This window comes from Arvicanthis niloticus, chromosome 4, assembly GCF_011762505.2.
Source record: "Arvicanthis niloticus isolate mArvNil1 chromosome 4, mArvNil1.pat.X, whole genome shotgun sequence".
Taxonomy (NCBI): Eukaryota; Metazoa; Chordata; class Mammalia; order Rodentia; family Muridae; genus Arvicanthis; species Arvicanthis niloticus.
Window position 1 is genome coordinate 99412882 of NC_047661.1, and position 23849 is coordinate 99436730.

At 36.9% G+C, this 23849-nt stretch overlaps 1 protein-coding gene across 2 annotated transcripts in view; it reads right to left on the reverse strand.

Annotated features, from left to right (window-relative positions):
* Positions 1 to 23849, reverse strand: part of Abcd3 (ATP binding cassette subfamily D member 3) — a 51291-nt gene that overhangs the window by 10494 nt on the left and 16948 nt on the right. For both annotated transcript variants that reach the window (XM_034500119.2, XM_076933197.1), the window contains 14 exons: positions 21398 to 21496; positions 20412 to 20500; positions 14427 to 14496; positions 12434 to 12531; positions 11999 to 12122; positions 10048 to 10104; positions 8768 to 8910; positions 6173 to 6242; positions 5026 to 5095; positions 4843 to 4940; positions 4656 to 4747; positions 3390 to 3481; positions 3235 to 3307; positions 1866 to 1929 (listed from right to left, as the gene is read on the reverse strand). In XM_034500119.2, the coding sequence (XP_034356010.1) occupies positions 1866 to 1929; positions 3235 to 3307; positions 3390 to 3481; positions 4656 to 4747; positions 4843 to 4940; positions 5026 to 5095; positions 6173 to 6242; positions 8768 to 8910; positions 10048 to 10104; positions 11999 to 12122; positions 12434 to 12531; positions 14427 to 14496; positions 20412 to 20500; positions 21398 to 21496 (1239 nt within the window). The remainder of the gene's footprint in view (positions 1 to 1865; positions 1930 to 3234; positions 3308 to 3389; positions 3482 to 4655; positions 4748 to 4842; positions 4941 to 5025; positions 5096 to 6172; positions 6243 to 8767; positions 8911 to 10047; positions 10105 to 11998; positions 12123 to 12433; positions 12532 to 14426; positions 14497 to 20411; positions 20501 to 21397; positions 21497 to 23849) is intronic.

The window sequence follows — 23849 nt, forward strand, 5'->3', positions numbered from 1 at the left end:
TGGCTTAAAAAATCTGAGAATTCTGAAAATAATAATTGTATATATTCACGTTTATTAATGTATCATTACCTGAACCGTAGAGCAGATTCTTTTACTTAAAGGTCTATATTTACTTAACAACGTGTCACAAATATTCTTCCAGGTCACTGCATTTGGGTCCCTCTTGCCCATTCTTTTAATGCCTGTAGTACATACTCAGTATGTACTACACACTATACTATATGAATAGTATGACTACACCATAATTTATCTAAACATTCCCCAATGATATGTACATCATCTTTTATTTTAATACTTTAAATGACAATGTGTATAGCTTCTGTGTCAGCAAAAATATGTACAATAACAAAATAAATTAAATTGTATACTACAGACTAAGTACCATGGAGAAAACTCAGGATAGGATAAGGAAACAGGAACGGGCACAGATGCATCGGCAGAGGTCAACGTACACTTCACTGGAAGTGACAACTGGGAAAACTTCATGTAAGAAGCTTAGCATGAGGAAACCACTGCAGCAAGCAGGCATGGGGACAGCGAGACAGGAACAGGCAGACAGATTGGCTCTGCTGGAGAAGACAGCAAGAGGAGCAGCAGCAGTTCCTAGGCTCAGAGACATGCTCAGAGGTAGGGGAGGAGGAGGTGGTGCCGGCAAATCCTAAAAAGCAGCACAAGCCAAAGCACGCCAAGCCAACGGGACTCCTACTGTGACAGTAAATACAGGCAGTATTCAAAGGAGCCAAAGGCAGAGACAGCCCAAGCAAATGGAATCTTCGCCTGCAAAAAGTCCATTTGTTTAGCTATAACACAACAGACAAGCAAGCAGGAAACTTGCTTTCTGATGGCCAAGTCTATCTTCTGATGACTTTTCAAAAGAAAGAAATTCTGATTTTCAGAAGTTTATCAATGGGCACAATAGTAATCCTCAAAATTCAAGATATAAATCACACAAAAACCAGCCATGGGTTGCCATTTCATTTTACTATGGCTATCATGCCACCAGTTTAATTAGGAAAACATACTGAATCAGTATCGCTGTTTATCTGGCTGACGTCCTATTTGGAATGGCTACACTAGGTGCTGCTAATTGTCCAGGGGCTAGTGATATGGGTCAGTAGGTAAAGATGCTCCCTGCCAAACCTGATGGCCTGAGTTTAACCCCTGGAGCCCACACAGTAGACGAAGAGGACCAATTCACTCAAATTGTGTTCTGACTCTGACATACTCAATATGGCACATGTTTCACCCCCAAAACACAACACACAAAATATATAAATAAAATATAACGAGAAACAGGGTGAGAAAGACTGACTTTGTATTGTTTATATGGATACAAATCATGCTGCACAACCAAAGCAGACTTGATTTAGATTTTTTATTTAATGAGATTAAAGTTCTATTTGCATATTTAAATGTCCAACATTCATGGATATTCTAATTAGATGCATCTTATCATGAACTTTATTTGCAAAAAAAAGTAAGATTTTTTTTTCATTTGTGTGTGCATGCTTGTATAAGCTTATGTGTACCATGTGTGTGTAGGAGTCTGCAGAGGCCACAGAGGCCATCAGATCTCTGAGAATTGGAGTCAGTTAGCCACCATGTGGGTGCTGGGAACAAAAGCTGGTTCCTCTGTGACGTCTCCTAACTGTTGAGCCATATAGCCAGCAAAACAAACTTGATGTAGTAGTAATGACTGAGATTTTAAAGTTAGTCCATTTTAAGAAAAATGAAATTTCTAGATGGTTCAAAGAGAGAGTTTCAAATGTGATTGTATGGATTTATATATAGTTAATTTAAATACTAAATTTTTCAATTTCTATTTTGAAGATAATTTAAACCCATATGAACATTTTAAAACTTACTTCAAAACTAAGGTCTTGAATCAAGATATCTCCATTTGGTGTTGCTAAAGGAACATGATCAAACCTAAAAAGGACATTAATAAAAAGAGGGAAATTAAAACATGTAAGGAACTTAAATAATTCAATACTCCAAGTAGAAGTAACCCAACACAGCAAAAGACCATTCAGACACTTCATAAAAGAATACATTCAGGAGACAAAATGTAATTGAAAAGGTTCTCAAGATCTCTAAGCACCATAGAAAGGCAAATGAAAACTACAATGTGCATCACCCCTATTAAAGATGGCAGTTATAAAGACAAAGGTCATGCTGGCAAGACTCAGAGGAAAGGAACCCTTAACCACTGTTGGTAAGAATGTAACTAAACAGCAATGAGAGGAAAGCAATATGGAAGATCCTCAGTTAACGGCTCTAAGTTTCCTGCTTCAGATGGGCACTCCTAATTCCAGTGCATATCTGAAGGAAATAAAGTAATTGCCACGGAGTGGTACCCTCCCTCCCTCCCTCCCTCACTGCCAAACCAACTGGGGAAACTCCTTTAATGTCTTTCAAGTGATAAACAATAAAGAATGTATCACATGTGTACACACTCAGAGGAGTGCTGCAGAGGTGGCTCTGTGGGTAGGAGCACTTGCTGCTCCTGCAGAGGGCCCACATTTGGTTCCCAGCAACCGTATCAAGTGGCTCAGAAGCATTTGTAACTCCAGCTGCAGAGGACTGAATGCCCTTCTCTGCCTTCCTCCATATGCACCTGCACACACACGGTGAACACACATACAAGCATGAACACAGGAAGCACATAAGTAAAAATTGGATTTTAAACTCCTCAAACCACAAACATGTTTTTAAAAGAACTGAATTGGTTATGATAGAGAGCATCATGGTAAGAAAAATGAGAGAGAAAAAGAAACACAGTTCATATATAACTTATATGTCGAATGTGGTAGTAGCTGCCAGGGGCTGAGGGAAAGGGAAATGAAGGTGGTGTCATCTGAGGATCATGATGGCCAAGATGAGTGACTTCTAGGTCTAACCGGCAGCACAGGGGCAACAGTTACATATGCTCTACACACACGAAATAACACACATACACTACACACACCCAGGTGTAGAAATAAAAGATAATAATTAACTGAAACAGGAACATTATTTTATAATATGTAGGTAATATCAAAACATCAAACTATACATATATAAATGTATACATATACCTTACTCAAAACTTTTAAGTCAATGATATACCAAAGCTATTTAAAATTTTTTAAAGGTCAACTTTAAATCACACATGTAACTCCAAGCTGAAGAGAAAGGCTGCCATGAAGCGTAACAAATGTGTGGAGTACAGCACAGCCTTTTTCTAGAACATACTTTATAATGTTGTCTGCATTGATGATTTCTCCAGCTCCAGGTATCAAGGGACTGGCTTGTGCTCCTTCAATACCTTAATGGAAAATAATTATTAAGATATTATATATTAGGAAAAACTTAAAACCATGACTGCAAACTATGATGTTTATATTTACCCTTCTCCTGCTGTGACACCATTGTACGTTCATATTTGCCATGATTTAAATCCTTTAGTACTTGCATTAATTCTGTAATCCGAGCCGTAAAACTAAAATTTAATAGAAAACATAATCAAAAGCCTAGGCTATTACATCTTGTATATAAACTGAAATGTCTAACACTGTAACTTAGCTTAAGAGACATAACCTAAAGGAAGTCTCAGAGCATAAAATATTAATAACACACATGTCCTACTTTGCTTCAGTCAAAGAGAAGAGACAAGAAATGAGAAAGAAGTTCCACAGGATCCTCGTCTCAACAACACCCCACTCAGAGGCAAGATAAGCGTTTCCCTTGGTCACTAACACATATTCTTGCTAGTGCATGCTGTAGACACAGGAAGGCTGGGTTCTGATCTGCTGGAGTGACATACTGTCACATACAAGACTGGCTTTTTTATCAGAGAGAAAGAGGCACTGATTCTCCACAAAAGGGGAAACTGAGGACATCTCTGTTTTCATATTCTGAAGAGAGAAAATGATAAAGAATTCATAATATTTGATGAAAATCACCGGATAACAGAAACTAGTCCAGTGATAAGAAGTCGAGGAGTATAAGGACATGAAGGTCAAGAGGAGGTTTCTTGTTAGAGAAGCAAACGGGTATTTATTTGTTTGCTTGTTTGGTATAAATAACAAGCAGAAAGCTCTGGGAGCAGAGGAACCTTGGGAGATGATCCGTTTATTTATACTTGGTGTTGACAGTGTCACAGAAACACATTTGTCCCAATAGTTATGAATTTTGTATACACTACTATGATGCTTTTAACATACCAATCACTCCTTAATAAAATGGTTTTTTTTGGGGGGGGTAGGAGAAAGAGGAAAAAAAAAGAACACAGTTGCCAATATAAATCCTTAGGGGGTAAAAATCTGTAGTTGAAAACAAAAATATTCAAACATAAAACTTCTACTCACTAACTTAAACTTCTGTTTAAAAAAAAAAAAAAAAAAAAAAAAGGCTGCCAAGAATCATTTCCCCAACATATCTAAGGCCAGTGTCCATGAAAGACAGCCAACAAACGTGACACTATTCACACAGCCTTCAGGAAGCATGAGAAGTTCACTGAGAGAAGTCTTCCATAATTGTCTATCAAAACCAGCTTCCTAGAATAGGAAGGGACAGTACCTCCCATAATTTTAATCTCAACTGGGTACCAGCTTATAAGAACAATATATGTTTAAAAATTATTCCATGTATTTGCATATTAGTACAATTCTTACCCAGCCAATCTAGTCATTTCACGCCCAGCCAAAACTATACGACCCAAAGCTTGAGACATTCTCAAAAGCATTCTTCCACTTTGGTAGTAATCCTTAAAGACAAACGAGTATTAGACTTTGCTCACATTCCTAAAATAAAACAAAGGCTTAATTTTGGATTTTCACTTCGTTGGTGTCAGTGCATTACCTCTAACAGCTCTGAGTGTGTACTGTGAAGATGTCGAGGATGCGCCAGGTCTAGGAACGGGCGACTGACAACCAGGTACCCAACCACAGTGGCAACATCTGGAACAAAATAGCTAAGATTATAAGGACTGTTATTTTACTCTTCCCACAGATCATGTTGCACCATCTCTTTTAACATACTTACATTTGGCAATGATGCTATCAATGAAACCCATAGAAAACCGGAAGAAAATGAAATTATGTAAGTGTTCCACCTGACAGGAAACAAAACAAAGCATTTTTTTTCCTTGACAAATAAAAAACTAATTCTCCATAAGGATAAAGCATAACTAATTTACAAACATATACTGAATAGCTATGATTCCTGACTCAATTATACACCACTCAGTGAACACAATGCTCAACACTGCTCAGATGCCAAACACACCACAACACACACTGTTCACTTAACGTTGTTTCTATTACACATAATAGTATAATGCTGTTTCCAATAATGCCAAACACCTATATACACAAACTCATCAACCACTAAAGCAAAAAGAAACGATGAGAAGCCATTTCAAGTACACTTGTCAGAGAAGGTAAAGTTGTACTAGGCTGTGAGTGTGTGGCTGAAGACCCACAGGCTGAAAAAAGTGCTTTCAAACTCTAAAAACTCTAGTCATGTGAGATGGCAAAAATATCATTTCTGAAATAGCCTAAGACAACTTTTTAGTATTCTTAAAGTATGTATTCAAGATCACAAATTCCCACTAAAATACTAGCTCCCTGGAGATGAGATCTCACCCATCACACTCACCTAATTCTCATTAGCACTTAAGCCGCCTACCTGTCACTGAGTATCTTCTGAATGAGTATAACTAGCTGAACTCAAAACAGCAGCCAATACAGAAAAACAGCTTCTAGAAAACATTTATATTCTAAATCAAAGGTCAACGAACTATGACAACAGCATGCCACTTCTGTTGCAAATCAAGTTTAGCAGAGCCACATGTATGTATGTCTGTCCAATGGAAACTACATGGTCAGGAAACTTAAAATGTAAGTACGTGCACATGATCCCATCCTTCTCCACTGATCTGTAAGAACCATTAAATAATCATCCAATGAGAGTTCTATAGCAAACACTGCAAAAACGAACAAGATTATCTAGTAAATGAATCTATTTTATAAGTGGGGAATTTAATGTTGATGCAATAGTTATTTAAACTCATTTTTAGTTTAAAACACAGTATAAAGACTTGTTATTTAAAATATATCTTTAACATTTATTCATACATATGTAAAGGCATAGAAAAAAAAACCATGTGACTGTCAAGTGTTTATCTTACCAGTTTTCGGAAGACTGAGTGGATTGTCTGCTTTTCTCGTTTATTCCCGTTGTAAAAGGCAATTTCTTCACTATTAAAGAAAATAATTTTGCAATTATGTCGATGTTGTCTCACCCTGGCATGTAACTGAAATGCAGTGTTCAATGAGTGAAATTCTGTATGTGAGTGGACATCTTGGGCCAATGTGATGGTGCAGGGGGTAAAATGCAAGCTTGCCAACCAGAGTTCACTTTCCTAAGCCTACATTACAGTGGAAGGAAAGAACTAACTCCACAAATCTGTCCTCAATAATAAAAATACAAAGATAATAATAAATGAACACCGTGTCACTAAGAGAATATCCGGCATAGGCCAAGCCAGGGAGTGTAGTTGAGATCCAGTTCCTAGCCATGCTTATAGGAGCCCAAGCGCACACAAGTGACTGGATCACAGGCTGGACTACAACCTACCCGTGTAGAACCTGGCTGTTAAAGACGAGTGAGCACATACTCACAAACTGTAAATAAGGCAGAAGAGGCAGAAGACACCTTATTATAGAGAAAGATTAGGCTAGGACAGACATTATGGACCATGAGTTGAAATACAGACCTAGACCAGATAAAGAGGCAGAAAATAACAGAAAAATACAAGTAGTGATGCTTTGCCACACAGTGCCACCAGGAGTCTAAATGCACCAAAGCTGTTCTATTTCCAGCACCACAGTTGTCCTTAAACAATTTCCCCCGAGAGCACAAATGGGCCTACAGGGCCACAAATATCCTCAGCGGGGAAAAACAGTACCATACAGATAAAGGAAGCTCAAATGCCATTTAGGTAAATTCTTTACATTCACATAACAAGCATAGTTCAGAAGCTAAATTATCGCTCCTTTCTAACCTAAAGTTTATAGTCTCTCTGTCCTGTAAGCATGACGAGAACTGCCCAAGTAAAGTATAAGTTACAGATGGTCGTGAGCCATCATGTGGTTACTAGAAATTGAATCCAGATGTTCTGCAAGTCATAAATACTCTGAACTGCAGGGCCATCTTTCTAGCCTCCACACGTACTTCTTATAGGACCAGAAAATAAGCATCTACATAGAAGCCTAAGCACCACAGCCTAGACACATTAAGAATGTATGTGGGCGCTTGTGAGAGGGCTGGGCAGCACTGGAATGCAGGCCTGACCAACCCAATTCCATCCCAGAACTCCAAAAGGTGGAAGGAGAGAACTGAGACCTCCACATGGGCACATTTATGCACGTGTGCACACGATATATAATCAAAGTGAAAATGTAAAACCTCAGTACTCAGTACACTAAGGCAGAAGAATTGCAAGTTCAAAGCCAGCCTGGGTTACATAGTAAGACAAAGAAAGAAAAGTAAGACCCAAGAAAGAGTAAGATGATGAAAAAAGAGAAGAGGGGAGGGGGCAGGGTCTCTTAAAGAAACAGCAAGAAGTAGTTTCTTCTTTTTGTTTCTGGTGGTAAAGCTTGCAGCTGTTTTGGCGTTCTGTGATCACAAGAGTTAATCAGAAGAAAGGGATGGTTACAATACAGGGCAGAGCCAAGAGAATATCAGCAAGCCACAGCTCCAATCCTGCTGTGACTGCACTGTCCTAAGGGTCCTTACATGATACAACCAATGCCTCTACTATGGGAACATGCTTGTTTTCTAGTAAAAGCATACCACAAACACCTTTTTTCCCCTAATTATACTCACTATCCCCCTGCCTCCCTAGAACATGAAACTCTACATATAAAATCAATATAAGAAAGGGAAGAGGAAACTATTAAAAGAGTAATCTCCTAAGTAATTCTGTGGCTTCCTATAGAGTAGCCTACACAGTATTACATTAAGTACTAGGACCCTTGATATTGATTTAAAGTTGGCAGATAGGCACAAGAAAATGTACAGAGCACCTTAGCTCCTGATGAAAACGTGAGCCAGACGCAGGCATACAGTTAATCATCATAACAACTCATCATCCATCTATAAGAAAAGAAGCTACGAATAACTCGCTAAAATCACATAGTTTATAATTAATAGGTAGAAATTGAAACTAAAATGGATGGCTTCAATGGCTACATTTTTTTTCTCCTTATTTTAGATCTCAAAACTGTTCAGAATGCAGTTCTGGCCTGCATTCAAGAGATCCTGAGGCTCAATGCCCAGCACTCTATTCTTTCTCCCCTCAAAACAAAACAAAACAACAACAACAAAAAAAAACTATCTGAAAAACCAGAATTACTGAACACTGCAAAACAGTCACAATTTTAAAATGCCTGCAGATAAATTAAGGCAGAAGTTTTGTTGAGTAAGTACAAAAAGTTGAATACTATCATGACTAAATTTTAAAATGAAATTCACAGAAAATCAGCCAATAAAACACATGAAGAGGTAAATCGAGGAAACTACACAGCTAGCTAATAAGAGTACTTGAAACATGCAGGATTTCTACTTTACAAAACTAATACTCTTCATAATGCTTATTTTCAAAACAAGTAAAAATCCACACTATTTAGTACCTATATTGTTATAATTTCAAGTCAATATAAATGACATCAATATCCACAAGACTAACATGTCATTACTGTCCTCAAATGTCTCTCCTTACCTGTTAGTGATAAGCCGTGAATTAACGTATCTATATTCTCCTTCATACTTCTGTTCCATAATTGTCATCTTACCAATGGGTCTTCTGAGCCGAGTTAGGAACAGTCCAGAGACAAGCAAGTAGGCCATCATGCTTGCTGGGCCCTGGGGTTAATCAAGGAGAATGATGTACCACTCAAGGATAGGTAAGAAAATCCACATGGAGGTCTGTAAGTAACTGACTCCAGAGAAGCTCAGCCTCTTCTTATTCCTCTCTTTTTCTTTCTTCCTGGAAAATCACATGCTAGTCTCTATACTTCTACTGTCATCCCTAACTCCTACAACTCCGTCCCCAACAACTGACCACCTAAAACCTCTCCTGGACTTACCTTCTGTTACCTAACGCTCTTCTGCTGGAACCCAACTTACTGTTCTCTCAAGAGCCCACAACAATTCTCAGAGCTATTTTATACTCTATTTGAATGTTAGCAGTCTTCTAGGTTCCTTCTTTAGCTCATCTCATCATAAACTTACACTTCCAGTCCATCAATTCCCAGCAACCACATGGTGGCTCACAACCATGTGTAATGGGATCTGGTGCCTTCTTCTGGTGTGTCTGAAGACAGAGACAGTGTACTCACATACATAAAAAAAATAAATCTTTAAAAAAAAAAAAAAAAAAGACTTAAAGCTTTTGTCACCACACATATCAGAGAGAAAATAAGGCTCAGGGGCTGGCCAACAAGTTATCGTTATAAAATACTTCTGAAACTAGTATTTCATTCTGAGTACTGCTGATACTATCCTAATTTTTTATTAAAATTAGTTGCTGCCAAACCTCTCATTAGCATTACTTTACAATAATAAGTGCATGTGTGTTCAATGTATGCAATGTTTGTTTAACTACTTCTGGTTATTATTGCTAGAAAAAAAAATGATGTATCTAATTTAAAAAGCCAAATTAGGAACTTATTTTAGAGCCTCCAGTATAGTATTATTTTATAATCAGATCATATTAGGTATCATATGTTTCCAAGGTTAAAAAAAATTCTTAGATCTTCACACTGATCAAAACACAATATTGTAGATTTTAAAATGTGGAACAGGGGTAGCAAGATGGCTCAGTGGGTAAAGACACTTTTTGCCAAGGTTGAGTTTAATCTCTAGGACTCTACATGGTGAAAGAATATAAAACTCCTACAAGCTGTCCTATAACATCCACACACGCACAAGTGTGTGTGTCTGTGTGTGTACACACATGTATACACGCAAATACATACACAAAAATAAAAATGAACTCACCTGAGCTCCAATTGCACTTGTTAACTTGAAAATATACAAAACTATATCTAAAAATGGCTGTAAAATAAACATTAGAATATACAGAATTAGATCTAAGAACTAGTTTGCCTAGACTGACAACTAATACAAGATGTCAAATATAAAATACAATTCAATATTTAATACATAATATGTGGAACTCTCACTATGTATAATAATTAGACTGTAATAGTGCTTAGACCAATGAATATACAAAAATAAATAAATAAAGTTCTTAAGAAATTTGACATGGAGATATACCAAATGATAACTATTGACCATCAAGTGTAAGAAATATTTCTCTTCATCACTAAGACAGTTCTATCAGGAGAATTACTCAATAACACAATAATATAAATATGTTAAACAAAATTACTTGAGTTATAATTCCAAATCTGCATCACACTTTTCTGGTAACATCTGTAAAATGAAAGGGTCTTACCAACAATTACATAAATGAAATAATCAAGTGAGTCTATGAAGCTTATTTGATGATAAAAATACTCAAGTTTCTATACATTTACATACTGCTATTCACTGAGAACCAATTCAACCAGTGTTTCAAAAGCAGGATGTATTTTAATCTTTTTCAAGGAACCCAAATTTTGTTTATTTATTTGAAGTCAAATACATAAGTACTAATACAAATGTCTTACTTTATGAATTGGCTCATACCAAGATGTACATTTCCATTTCTCTTACATATTATTAAGAAACAAAACACTTTAAAATTCTGCCAGGTGGTGGCGGCACACACCTTTAATCCCAGCACTCAGGAGGCAGAGGCAAGCTGATCTCTGAGTTTGAGGTCAGCCTGGTCTATACAGTCAGTTCTCAGATAGCCAAGGCCAAAACAGAGAAAAAACAAAATAACAAAAAACAACTAACCAAGCAAACAAGTAAAATTTCAATTCAAATATATATAAAAGTTACTGGGCAAAAATAATATTTATAATTTAAGTCAGGAACTAAATTGATGTTTAAAACAGAGACTGTACTACAGTGCATAGAAAGATTATAATTAATTTCAGAATGTTTCTTTATTGAAGGAATGACACTTTATGAGCTACACATTTGTTCAAGTGCCAAGAGGAAAAGGCTATGTAACAGTTTCTCTCAAAATCAGCTTCATAGATCTATTAATAAACCTGAAGAGAGAGACCCTAGAGAAATGACTCAGTGGGTAAAGGTGTTTGCCACGAACACCTGACCACCTAAGTCCTGATCTTCAAAACTCACATAAGTCCTGAACACCAAGAACAAGCATCTGTAATCTCAGCATGTTCCTCTCAGGAGATAAGAAACTGAGACTATAAAACCACCAGAAGCTTGTGAGCCACTACCTCAGACACAGCAACGAACAGGAAGAGAGACACTATCTCCAATCCGGGGAGAGTGTGAGAACTGAAATCCAAAGCTGCTTGTGCAAACACATTCAAAATGCATGCACAAGAACACACACAGTCACTCACTCACTTACTCACACACACACACTCACTCACACACTCACACTTATGCACACATACACACATGTGTACACATTTTTACACAGTTACTTTCTTCACATAGGATGACATTAAAGAAGAGAAACAGAAAGTGCCTTGTCTCATTTAATGGATATGTAATTTGAAATATAAGTTAAAAAGTCAACCTGCAAGAAGTGCTAGAAGTAAACAGACAAGAAAAATACTTGTCTGAAATCAGTCCACACAATTCTTATAAAACTTTTCTAAGATACTAATTTCAATTCTAAGTCAAACAGCTGATGAAAATAATATTTTAAACTGATCATATAATTAAAATGATTATAGCTGTCCTAATTTTCTTTTTAAAACATTCTTTACATGCTATTCCCTTCCACTCAACCAATTCTATATAAATTTGTTCAGATTCAAAATACAACAATATAATTTTTTTAAGTAGGTAAACTTACCTTACTAAGATTTGAATACAGATCAACTACACTGTTACAAAATTTTTCTACATCCTGTGTAAGCAGCTGGTCTGGGTTTGCTATTCTGTTATCCAGGTTGCCCATTTTATAATAGGTGAAAGCTCTGAAACAGCAATTAGAAGGTGATTTCAAACAAGTGAGTACAGAGAGCATGCATACTCATATACTGCCTACAGCATGACACAAGCAGACCAGTGTGGACGGTCTAAGGACTGTCCTAACTTACGTCAGCCATGGGGAAGCGAGCCCTGGGAAGGGAGACTTGGTGGCTAACGGGAGTGCTAAGATTAGAGCCCACCTCTGGCAAATCACTCCCAATGTACTCCTGACGGAAGAGCCATTTCCTTGAGAAGCAATCCAGTAAACAAGAAAACGCCTACTATCACAGGCCTTTTGCCCAATGGTCTCACTTACTGGAGGTACTCCTCATAGAGGTGTCGAGTGAGCCGCACTCGGAAGCACAGCTTCAGCTCGTTCAGCCCGTACTTCAAGAAGTTATTCACCAGAGAGATCTAATCAAACAAGAGGATTGATTACTGGTTTTGCTTCAACGTCTACTTACTAAATTGTAATTTATTTCTCTATTAGTTTCTGAGTCTACAGGTTCTGATTTTCATAACTCAGGCCATACTGCACATCAGTCCTGTTTTATTTAGATTTTATAACTGCAAAAATATAAGCTAGGCCACATGTAGTTAATTATTGCTATTTAGCCCTTACTTGGAGCTTAGTTTTAAAATATTATTCTGAGATGCAAACCTTTCCGCTGTCTCCCCGACAGAGGCTGCACACGTCCAGGCCCTAGCTTCTCTGTCCGCATATCCACACTACAGCCTGGACAGTGGCTTCCAGTCACAATCCATGTGCTTCTGGTTTAAACTCTGAGTTTATATGCTACTTTCCAGATTATTCTAGAACCACTTTACTAGTCTACCTCACAATTAAATCAATCCTTCCAGTTTTGTTTAAACTACTTTATTAAAAATGTTCTTATATTAGTCAACAAAAGGATGGACGGGGTATTAGGACTATCTTGTACCTCATTGGTACAAATTGACATAATTATGCTCTAATTGTATTTTGAGAGAAAAGTTTCATTTTAACAGGAAGGGTGATGTGTAGGAGGAGCTAAGGTAGGAGGAGTACTGAGAGGAAGAAAAGGAGTAAGAAGAGGAAAAGAAGAAGGAGAGGAGAAGCTAGGTGATGAAAGAGAGAAAGAGGGGGGAGACAGGGAGGCAGATATTCATGTATCTCCACCAGTCAAAGATAGTTGTTATATCTAGGTTGGTCAATGGGTTACACCTCTGATTGAACAATTCCAAACTTATAACGCTTATGATTAACATTATTTTAAAAAAAATATATAAATGCAAAAAGGAAAAGGGGGCATGGGATAGGCGTTTTCTAAGGGGGGGGAATGGGGAAAGGGGATGGCATCTGAAGTGTAAATAAAATATCTAATAAAAAAAATGTTCTTATAGTGTTTCCAACCTTTGATTCCTGTCACTTTTATATTAATTTTTCATTTGAAAAGCCTAAAAATTATGTATACCCATCCTCAAGCTTTATTAAACTAGAATTAATTAGATATCTCAAGGAAACTTTTCTCCTCCCAAATTTGGACATTAAAAGTCATATAGGACCATGAAAATAAAAAATAAAGACTAAGGTAAGAAAACCACTTGGGTTTTAGGCTATAGTAATTTCTAATTAATTCGGAGAATACACTCTAGTTTAACAGTGGTTCAAGTTGGGTTACACCTCTGATTGAGCAATACCAAACTTACAAAGCCTATGATTAACATTTTTTAAAAAATGTATAAATGCAAAAAGGAAAAGGGGGCATGGGATAGGGGTTTTCTAAGGGGGGGGGATGGTGAAAGGGGATGGCATCTGAAGTGTAAATAAAATATCTAATAAAAAAAACAGTGGTTCAAGTTACAATTGTTTATGTTTTCAATCAATAATTCCTGGATGATCTGCCCATTTTACTCCCAACTTCACAATCTGGAAATGTTTTCTGTTGCCCCAAGTAGGAGAGGCGCTATCGCCATTTAACGGAATGTGATTAAACACTGGAGAAACCTGGTCAGGAGAGAGTGGAAAGGAAAAGAAGAAGAGAGAAAGGAAGGGAGGGGACGGGAGGAAAGCAGAGGGGAAAAAGCTAGAAAACAGAGGGAAAAAAAACGACATACATATATGTGTTACACACATACTAACATAAATAAAACCAAGCCAAACAAAATTGTAAAGTGTTCTATTAAGTGTGTTTACACTGAAAAAATTAGAAGCTAAACTACAAAATTTAACACAAAATTAGAATTTAGCATCACGAATCTAGTACAAATTCAAGATTTAATGAGGTGTAAAGTACTCCCAAAGAAGTGTTCTAAAGAAGTGCACTTACAAGAGGCATGGCAGCGATGAAGTTGAATAAGTATCTCTTGAAATCTTTACTGCTACGACCAATGATGCCACTGCAAACCACCACATGCAATGCATTAGTTGCAAAAGAAGCCAAATGTAACACTAGAAAACCTAGAGCTCTAAAACCATTCTTGGTGATTTCTACTGTGTTATTAAGTAATAAGGAAAAAAATGAAAAGAAATCTTACAAACATGTTTACAAGTTTTGAACCATTTTAACAACTTGCTTGAACTTGGCTGCAGATGACAAGATGAAGAAAAAGGTAACTAAGGGCCACAGATAGAGGGCCTGGGTAGAACTGCAGAAGTAGGACACATGCTTAGTTAGCATGTGCAAGATTCTGGGTTACAACACCCAGGAATTCTGGGATATTACAGATTAAACCAAAGTAGTATTTGTTTGTTTTAAATAGTTTAGCATCCTTGATCTCACTGGATTGAGTTAATGATGGCAGAAAGCCTACCTCAGCCAGCTGGAAAGGGCAGAGAGTAAGCTGTGTAGGCTTTATGGGTCCAAGTTCTTGTTGAAACTACTCAATGTTTTCACCAATGGATTATGAGTAACCAAGACAGCCTGACTAGACTCTAGTAAAGCTTTGCCTCTTAAAAAAAAAAAAAAAAAAAAAAGTATGATGTGTGCACACCTTTAATCCTAGCCGTCAGAGGCAGGCAGACTTTCTGAGTTTGAGGCCAAGATGGTCTACATATTGAGATTCAGGTCAGCTAGGGCTACATACTGAGACCCTCTCTTAAAAAAAAAAAGAAAGAAAGAAAGAAAGAAAAAAGAAAAGAAAAAGAAAAAAGAAAAAAAGAAATTAAGGTGAGTAATGAGACCAGTAGGTCCTGGCTGGCCAATCCTGAGACTGGCTGGCACATGAGAAAAGAATTAAAATCAGTCTGTAAAAGCTTCAGGTCTCAACACAGTTCAACAAAAGCAGTTCCTCTTTTATCTGCTTTTTGTCTGTTTTATGCATTTACCTGCTTTTAAAATACATATTAAGAATCTAAAATAAGGGTTCCACTACTTTATTTAAGGGTTTGAAAGTTGGGGCTGGAGAGATGGCTTGGCAATAAAGAGCATTTGCTGCTCCTGCAGAGAAATCAGGTTTAGTCCAGCACCCACACAGTGGCTCACAACTGTGCAACTCTCTTCTAGCCTCTGCGAGCACTAGGCATGCGTATGGTGCACACAGACTCATGCAAGCAAAAACCATAAAATAAAAATAAATCCTAATAAGGGTTTGAAAGCCATTATGATATAAGTATATTGTGTGTGTGTGTGTGTGTGTGTGTGTGTGTGTGTGTGTGTGTGTGTATGATCTTGTATGGTGTGACCACACATAAGAACTTTCTTTTCAGAGAAGTTTTATTAATATTCCCAAATGTAATTTTATAACTATATACAGATATACTGCAAATATCTATATACTGAGAACATGCATAATATTTATATTGAGAAACACTTCAGCAAACAACTTGCCTAGGTCTCCCAAATAGCTGACTGGTATATAAGGAAATAATTTATTTTTTATGAGGGAGGAGGTGAATAAATTTGAGAAAATCTGGATTAAACAAAGCTATCAAACATCTTTACCAAAGATCTTTTCAAAGATTCTAATATATAAAAATCAAAAAGGGCTTTAGAGCATGCTCTATTTTCTTGAGAAAACTTTTAGGAATTGTTACCTTATACTAATGGAAAAAAAAAAAAAAGAATACACAATTTTTCTTCAATTCTTGATTAAAAAGAAATGCTGGTCTTTAAAAAGCTGAACCATAAGGGGAAAATGAAACAGTACAAAGATATTGTTTATAGCAATGATTCTATTTTAAACAAGAATTAGAACACTGCAAAAAAAAAAAAAAAAAAAGCTTGTAAGTTTCAATTTTGTAAGTTTCAATTACAATTGATTCAAAGTATAGAAAACCAACAAGCTTTAGCGATGCCCAAGCTGTGACCCACTTGAGGCTACACAGAGCATGTGGTACTGCGCATGCCATCCACCCATCACTGTGCACTCTTTACCAGTGGAGTAGCTGCTATGAACTTAAAAAATGACTCCTTGAATAAAGCCACACTTCTGCTTATTATTCCACTGCAAAAGAAAAGTAATTAAGAAAGAGTGATCAAGTCACTGTTACTCCCAAAGACTCAAGGACACTATAAAAGATAGTTTGGTACTATTAAAGTAATGCTCATAACAAAACAGATGGCAATGCTCACATCTCTGTGGTTGGACAGAGAGCACAGTGAGGAAGGATCCTCATCTCTCCACACTGTGGCATCACTAGTTTCATCCCTACAGATGACTGTGCCCGGTCTACACACTTCTCAACCATTACTAACAAATAAGCCTTAGATATGAAAACATAAAATGCAGCACAGTAATGACACTGACAAATCTCTAAGAACACTAAACCTACTTAGAAGAGCCAAAAAGGAAAAGACAAATTTATTCACAGTATAACTTTGAGACAAAAAAGTAATAATTTTTCAAATAAAATTGTTCTGCATTTTTGTCCTGCAATATTTAAATCTTTTTAACTAAGCAATTAATACGTATTTGTACTTAACCAAGTGTCAAAGTCCCACATATGACTGAAACTCAAAACCTGTACTGCGTAGGAAGTTGTTTTAATTACTTTCTAGTGGTGTGAAGAGATGCCATAACCAGGGAAAACGGCAAAGGCTACCAAAATCTCAAAGCGTACTCTGTGAAAACGTATTAAAATTTTTATTTTATTTTATTTTACTTTAGACAGAGTCTTGTAACAGAGTGCAGGCTGGCCCCAGCTGTGCTGTCCTCCTGCCTCGGACTCTGTAAAGCTGGGATTACAGGTATATGCCAGCCCACATCACATCAACTCCAGAAGAATTGTTTTAAATAAAATAAAACACCAAGAAAACTTGTAGAAAACATTTTTTTTCAGTTTCCAAATTAAAAATTAAAACTGAATACTAGGCTAACAGAATTACAAACTGACTTATGACCATCATCATCAATTAAATTACAAACCACCTAGTCTTGGCAATTAATTTTCTGTTACTAAGTATGAAAGAAAATCAATTCAATAAAAAAGATAGAAAACCTAGTACATACAAATTACTGAATGTATAATATTTGAAAGGAAAAAACTTTAAGAACATAATTTTTCATTCTATTCTTTAAGAGATAAAGTAATATTCAATTCTGTACCATTCTTTATGTGATTCTATCCAAATAATATAATATTTGTAGTGGGCATAAACTGTATACTTTTACTACACACAAATACAGTACTATTTGCAAAAACTGTAATAGACACTTAAAATTATCAATAAACTTATCAAGGAAAAAATATGAAGCTTTACAAATCATATGGAAGGTTAGAAATGTCTTCTGGTTACCTATCATACTAAGGTCTCAAACTACTTGAGTTTATAGCTTTCATAAACAGAGCATGAGCAAAAATATTATTGCACATGCACACATATGCATACACTTAAGACTCCTATAGGCACCTTCAATAGAAACCTTAGAATAGAGATGAACAAGTCTTAAGTGGTTTTTAAAGTCTTCACTTTTAAGTATGAATTTACAGCCAAGAGTCTCAAGCTGTTTAAGAAAATCTTTTACCATGAACAAGGACTATTCACTCTGTAGACCAGGCTGGCCTCGAACTCAGAAATCCGCCTGCCTCTGCCTCCCAAGTGCTGGGATTAAAGGTGTGCGCCACCATTGCCCGGCATGAACAAGAACTATTAAGGACACAGAAATAATACTGGGCACTAGTAACAAAACAAACAAAAATAACTAAGAAAAAAAGAATGGCTTCAGAAATTTAAAAAAAAAAATCCTAAACTGTAAGTATGACTACTATAAAAATAAGAATCCTTAAAAAAAAATGGTTCTTGGTGTAGTGATCCGCTGTTTCAGTGGCTACACATTTGCATTTCCTAGATGGCGCTGGCCGCGTGTCTTCTCCAGATGTAAACAATTATCTGCGCAGTTGCTAGGCAGATAGGCGTGCCTTAGTCACTGCCAATCCCGAGGCATAATATTGGGTGGTGAGCGAACAGCCAATCAGAAGTGAATACGTCACTCTAGACTGTACTTAAGCCGGACCCCTTCCTCAGCTCTCCCCTTCCGCGCCTCTCTGCGTTTCCCCACGTGTGTGAGACAGATTAAAAAGCCTCATTTTGCAGTAACTACCTGATCTCTGCGTCTCGTGATTTCTCCACGAATGCAAGGCTCGAAGGGGGGCGCGTTAGATCTTGGAAATAAAGTTATACCAAAAATTCTCTGGAAAGTGTGGAGAAAGTTTCTAGGTAATAGAATGATAGATATGATAGGTGATTTTCAAACCTTGCTGCAAATTACAATCACCTGATATCTCAAAGCTAATTAAACCAGAGATCTTGAGTGAGGCCCAGGCATCAGCAATTCTTAAGATGGTACATATGATTCTACATCCTGCAGCCAAGCTGCAGAGTGACAGTTTCAAGGTCTAATGACAAATAATTTTCAATTGGAATGCATAAACACAGCTCAATTATCACTGAAGTGTGAACAGAGAAAGACATTTTCAGATCCACAACGGCTCCAAATTACACTCCCTTCTCAGAAAAAGACTATGTCTACCAAAATGAGAAAGAAAAAGGAAATATAACAATAAAAGACTCAGGCACACAGGAATCTACAGAGACACAGGATGGGGTGAAAACAGGAATGCAAACTTAACACTGTTGTGCAGGCTTGTGCTTGGCAAAATTACATCATACATACTGTAGAGATTTGACAGAACTGTAAAAACCTGGAGCTGAGTCAGAACAGTGGGCAAACAAAACCTGTAATTAATCAACTGCAGAACAAGCAAGAAGCTGTACACAAGAGCAACTACAAAGCACAGCCTGTAGCTTAGCTCCAACAATACACAGTATCACGTAGCCAATAAATCCTGGCAACCAAACACTGTAGAATGGCACCGAGGAGACAAGCACAAGTGACTTCTCTCCTTCCAAAGCAGGGAACAAACCTACTCTAAAGCCACAGAGCCTTCAAAAAAGGCACATCAACTCAGGGAGATGTGTGCTGAATTTACAAGCCTACATAATTTACCCATACATGTTTACATAGGGCTTTTATCTTAAGCAAGCATTCTTTTTCACTTTCCTACACAAATGAGTCAGAAATCATAGGCATAAAGCATGCTTCAAGATCAAGGATACATAAATGAAAAATATTATTTTAAAAGATTTCAAAAGTGTGGGTACATTATCCAAAAAGTTACCATAAATTATTTATTTTAATACATATGTGATAAAACACTGCATTCTATGAAACAGAATTCCAATAAAAATGTTTACCTTATCATTCATATTATAATAACAGTAAATTCATTAACAGACAAATGAGTGTTGCAACAATCTGAAATATCCCAACTGCCATTTTTCAACTTTAAATCCAAAATTTTCAATTGTAGTGATTAAGATACTGTTGGAAATATAATCTATAAAAACATTAAAAAATTAACTTTAGAATCAGAAAAGTCTGTTTTTTTCTTTTACTACTAATCACTCCATATGACTCATCAAATGTTTTGATATTTTCCTCCAAGTTATTAATTTTAGACACTAACAGTTGCCTAAATTTAATTTTGTATTAGTGCCTGTTACACTACACTTTAATTTTTGGGGGTACTTGTCTTTACCCCTTTACACAATGCCAGCTCAGCAAGGACTAACACAGAATGTCTCCTGTTCACTGGTATAGGTCCCTACCATCACGATCCATAGTGTCTGACACAAGAAAATACCTCCCCAACTGTGTATATAGATGAACAACACATAACTGGACTTCAGTGCATTTACCCACCCTCCTGTTTTTTGGGTTTGTTTGTTTGTTTGTTTGTTTGTTTAGAACAACAATGCTTAAATACAGGCAAACTACTATTTCACACAAGAAAAAAGTGAACTGACAAGTACCTTTCAATCAGCGTCCCATTTTGAATCATCCAAACATCACAGTATGTTCGAGATACCAGCATAACAGCAATAAGTAGCAAGTAGCCTGTCTAAAATAAACCAGGGAAAGTAAACTAAATGCAATGCAGAATGTTAAAAGAAGCAATAATTTGGTAATGTTTTTGGTTAAATTTCAGAGTTCTATTCTAACAATATTTATTTACATCTTATGTGTATTTTATCTATAATAAATTTTAACAGAGTTTAAAGGGAACTTAAAATTATAACATGTATGTTAAAGACCTTATAGAGCCTTTAACTAAAGATCTCATTTAGAATTCAAAGGCAGGTCAAGTAATTCACAATCAATAGCAGAAACTAGATGGGTAACTTAAGATTTTCTGGCTTGGCATATTGTGATTTTCTTATTTATTTTTAATATGCTACTTTAATAAAGAACACTGGTAATGATTACTACATTAACTAAACAACAAGCTTAAAATTTTGTACAAACTGAATAAATCAGGTTCAGCTTGTTAAATAAAAAGTCTCTTATACTGTCTGGATTTTCTAAGGGCTTTCAACTTGAGCTTTTAAGGCAAAAGTTAGACAAGAAAAGCAAGCAGAGCTCTGTGGAAGAGAGGGAGGGAATGTCTAGAATAGCAAACGTAGCTGTGTCCTGAGGACACATGAAACAAACCAAGGAAGACAGGAGAGGATAAAGGCTAAGGGAAAAAAAGACTAAAACCACATGAAGCATGCAGGTGCTAATCCAGCAAGTCCATATAATAAGTAATTTTCATACACTTCTACTAGGTAAAACGATGTTAAAAAGTGACAAGTATGAAATGTCACATCATCAGTATTGGTGATAATCTAGAGACATTATTTAATAGTCTTCTTTACCTACACAAAAACGTCTTACCTGAATTGCTAGGACTGATTGTTCTAAATAGTCATAAAAATGGAAAGTTGAACATTTACTATTATAATTTCTTAAGACTTACCTCTTTACAAAATGTTCTAGGAACCATAATTTTTAGGATCTGTGAGAGCCTTGAAAAAAACACTTTGTCGACCACAGCTCGCTCTTTCTTTCCTTCTTTCTACATGTAGAGAGAGGAAAAAAAAAAAACACCTTTTTCAGATGGTAGCTGCAACAAATGCAGTGTTTAAAGAGCCACGTTTAAGATAGCTGCAACAATACAATGATTTCTGAACCACATTTAAGGGAACGGCAACAAATGCACAGTGATCACAGGACCACACTGTGAAGATGGACAGCTGAATTTATAGCACACACTTGAGCAGCTCACCGTATTCACACAGACTCCAAGAAAATGGAATTACCTAACAGGTGAAAAGAGAAATGAGGCATGCTCTCTGAGAGAGGAACATAAGCGAGTGGAAATCAAGGGACAAGGCGCCCAGTGTGGCTGAAGCTCTGAGAAGCGCAGAGTAAGAAAGACCAAGTATCTACTGACTTGGTTTATCCTTCGCAGTGACAGGGTTGAACCCAAGACTTCATGCATGGTAGGCACAGCCCCACCACCACCACTGTCCTGCACCCCTAGCCTCCAAGTCTTAATAAAAAGAAACTTTTTTAAAAATCCTAAACATGACTTTCCTAATTTTAAGAAACATCTGCTGGGCAATGGTGGCTCCCACCTTTAATCCCAGCATTCTGGAGGAGAGGCAGAGGCAGGTGGAGCTCTTGAGTTTTAGGCCAGTGTGCTCTACAGAGAGTGCCAGGACAGCTGGGGCTGCACAGAGAAGCCCTGTCTAGAAAAAAATAAGAGAGGGGGAGGGGAAGGGGGAGGGAGAGAGAGGGTAGGAGGACAGATAGGATTGAAAATTTGTTGTCAGGACAGAGATTTGAGATAAGATAATGGCTTCTCCCTTAGAAATTTGTTTTCAAAGGTGCAAGAAAACAGAACTACAACCTTCTACAAAGATGAGGACACAGTGGCATCTACAGCTTTTGGTAGGAGTATTTCCTTTACTATCCTTAGACTGGGAGACGAGGAAAGAGAAACCCAAAATCTACAAGGTACACAGAACACATCCTTCCCAGCCCTTTCCAAACCCGAGTCAACCATGGGGTGAAAAGGGAGAACCATTCCCTCCAGTTGTCCTTCTAACTCTGCCCTCTCTAGTAGGTCAGGCATAGTGGGGCCTGCCTCTAAACCCAACACCCAGGAGGCAGAGGTAGACAGACCTCTGTGAGTTCAATGCCAGCCTGGTCTATATATCAAGTTCCAAGCCAGCCAAGGCTACAAATCGAGACCTTGTCTCAAATAAAAAATGGGGATGGGGGCAGGGAGGATGGGGAAGGTGGCCTTAATGAAGAACTATGTTTTGTTACAATTTGATAGTCACAGTGGACAAAGAGAGAGATGACAGACCAAGACAGAAAGAAGCAAGTGGGGCTTAAGGGATGTAACAGGGTAATAATCATTTTGGTGCTTATTAGTCAATTCTAGAAATAATTTTAAGGAAGAAAAAGAAAGCAAATTAAACTTGCATGTAATAACCTATATGGTAATGCATACTAGGTATAAGAATTACATTCAAAACTATACTAATAGTACAGATATTAAAGCCAATAAATTGACACAGGGATAAATACCATTTATTTGAAAAAAATGTCAACTTAGTTACTACATAACCTCAAATTCCATACTAAGTTATAGACCACAGCTGCATTACTCATAAGCTTTATGTTTATGTTAACAATGTAAAAATCCCTTACCTGGTGATATAACCCTACACAACAGATTACTACTAAGCATGAAATGGAATACAATATGGTCATAGTAACAACATGAAGGAACCTTGAAAACATTATGCCAAGTGAAAAGCCTACAAGACCACACATTACATACTGAATGATCGTATTAATATTAAATGCCCCAGAGCAGGCAAATCAATAGACAAGCAGTAGAGAAACGGTTGCCAGCGGGTGGGGAAACAATGGTAACAAGGGTGCGTGCTACTAGGCATGAGACATGGGGGAGGGAGGGAACTTAGAAGTAATTCTTTTTAAGTTGTTGCTCCTTTTATTGTTGATCTTATCTGGCTGGCTTCAAAGGGAATATCATTTCTTTAATTCTGACTGAAACACTGAAACACACAAGCAGGTCATATCAGCCACAAGGACAGTCAAGGTCATGGTCTGTTTCTCCTATGCTGTAATAAATCAGTGCAAGCTCATCATACTCTATTATTCTCCAGGCTAACTGAGTAATATGAAAAGGTAATTTTTCTTTAAGCGTACAGGTATAATTGGCATGTACATGATTTTGAGAATTTGTTAACCTTGAGATACAACTATATGCTAAGATATAACTATATTTCAAAGGAATAGATCTTTATAAGACCAAACTAACTCCTAGACCATGAGGTTGGTTTAGCTTTTTCTTTTTTCTTCGTTGAACGAATGTTCACCACGATGTTTCA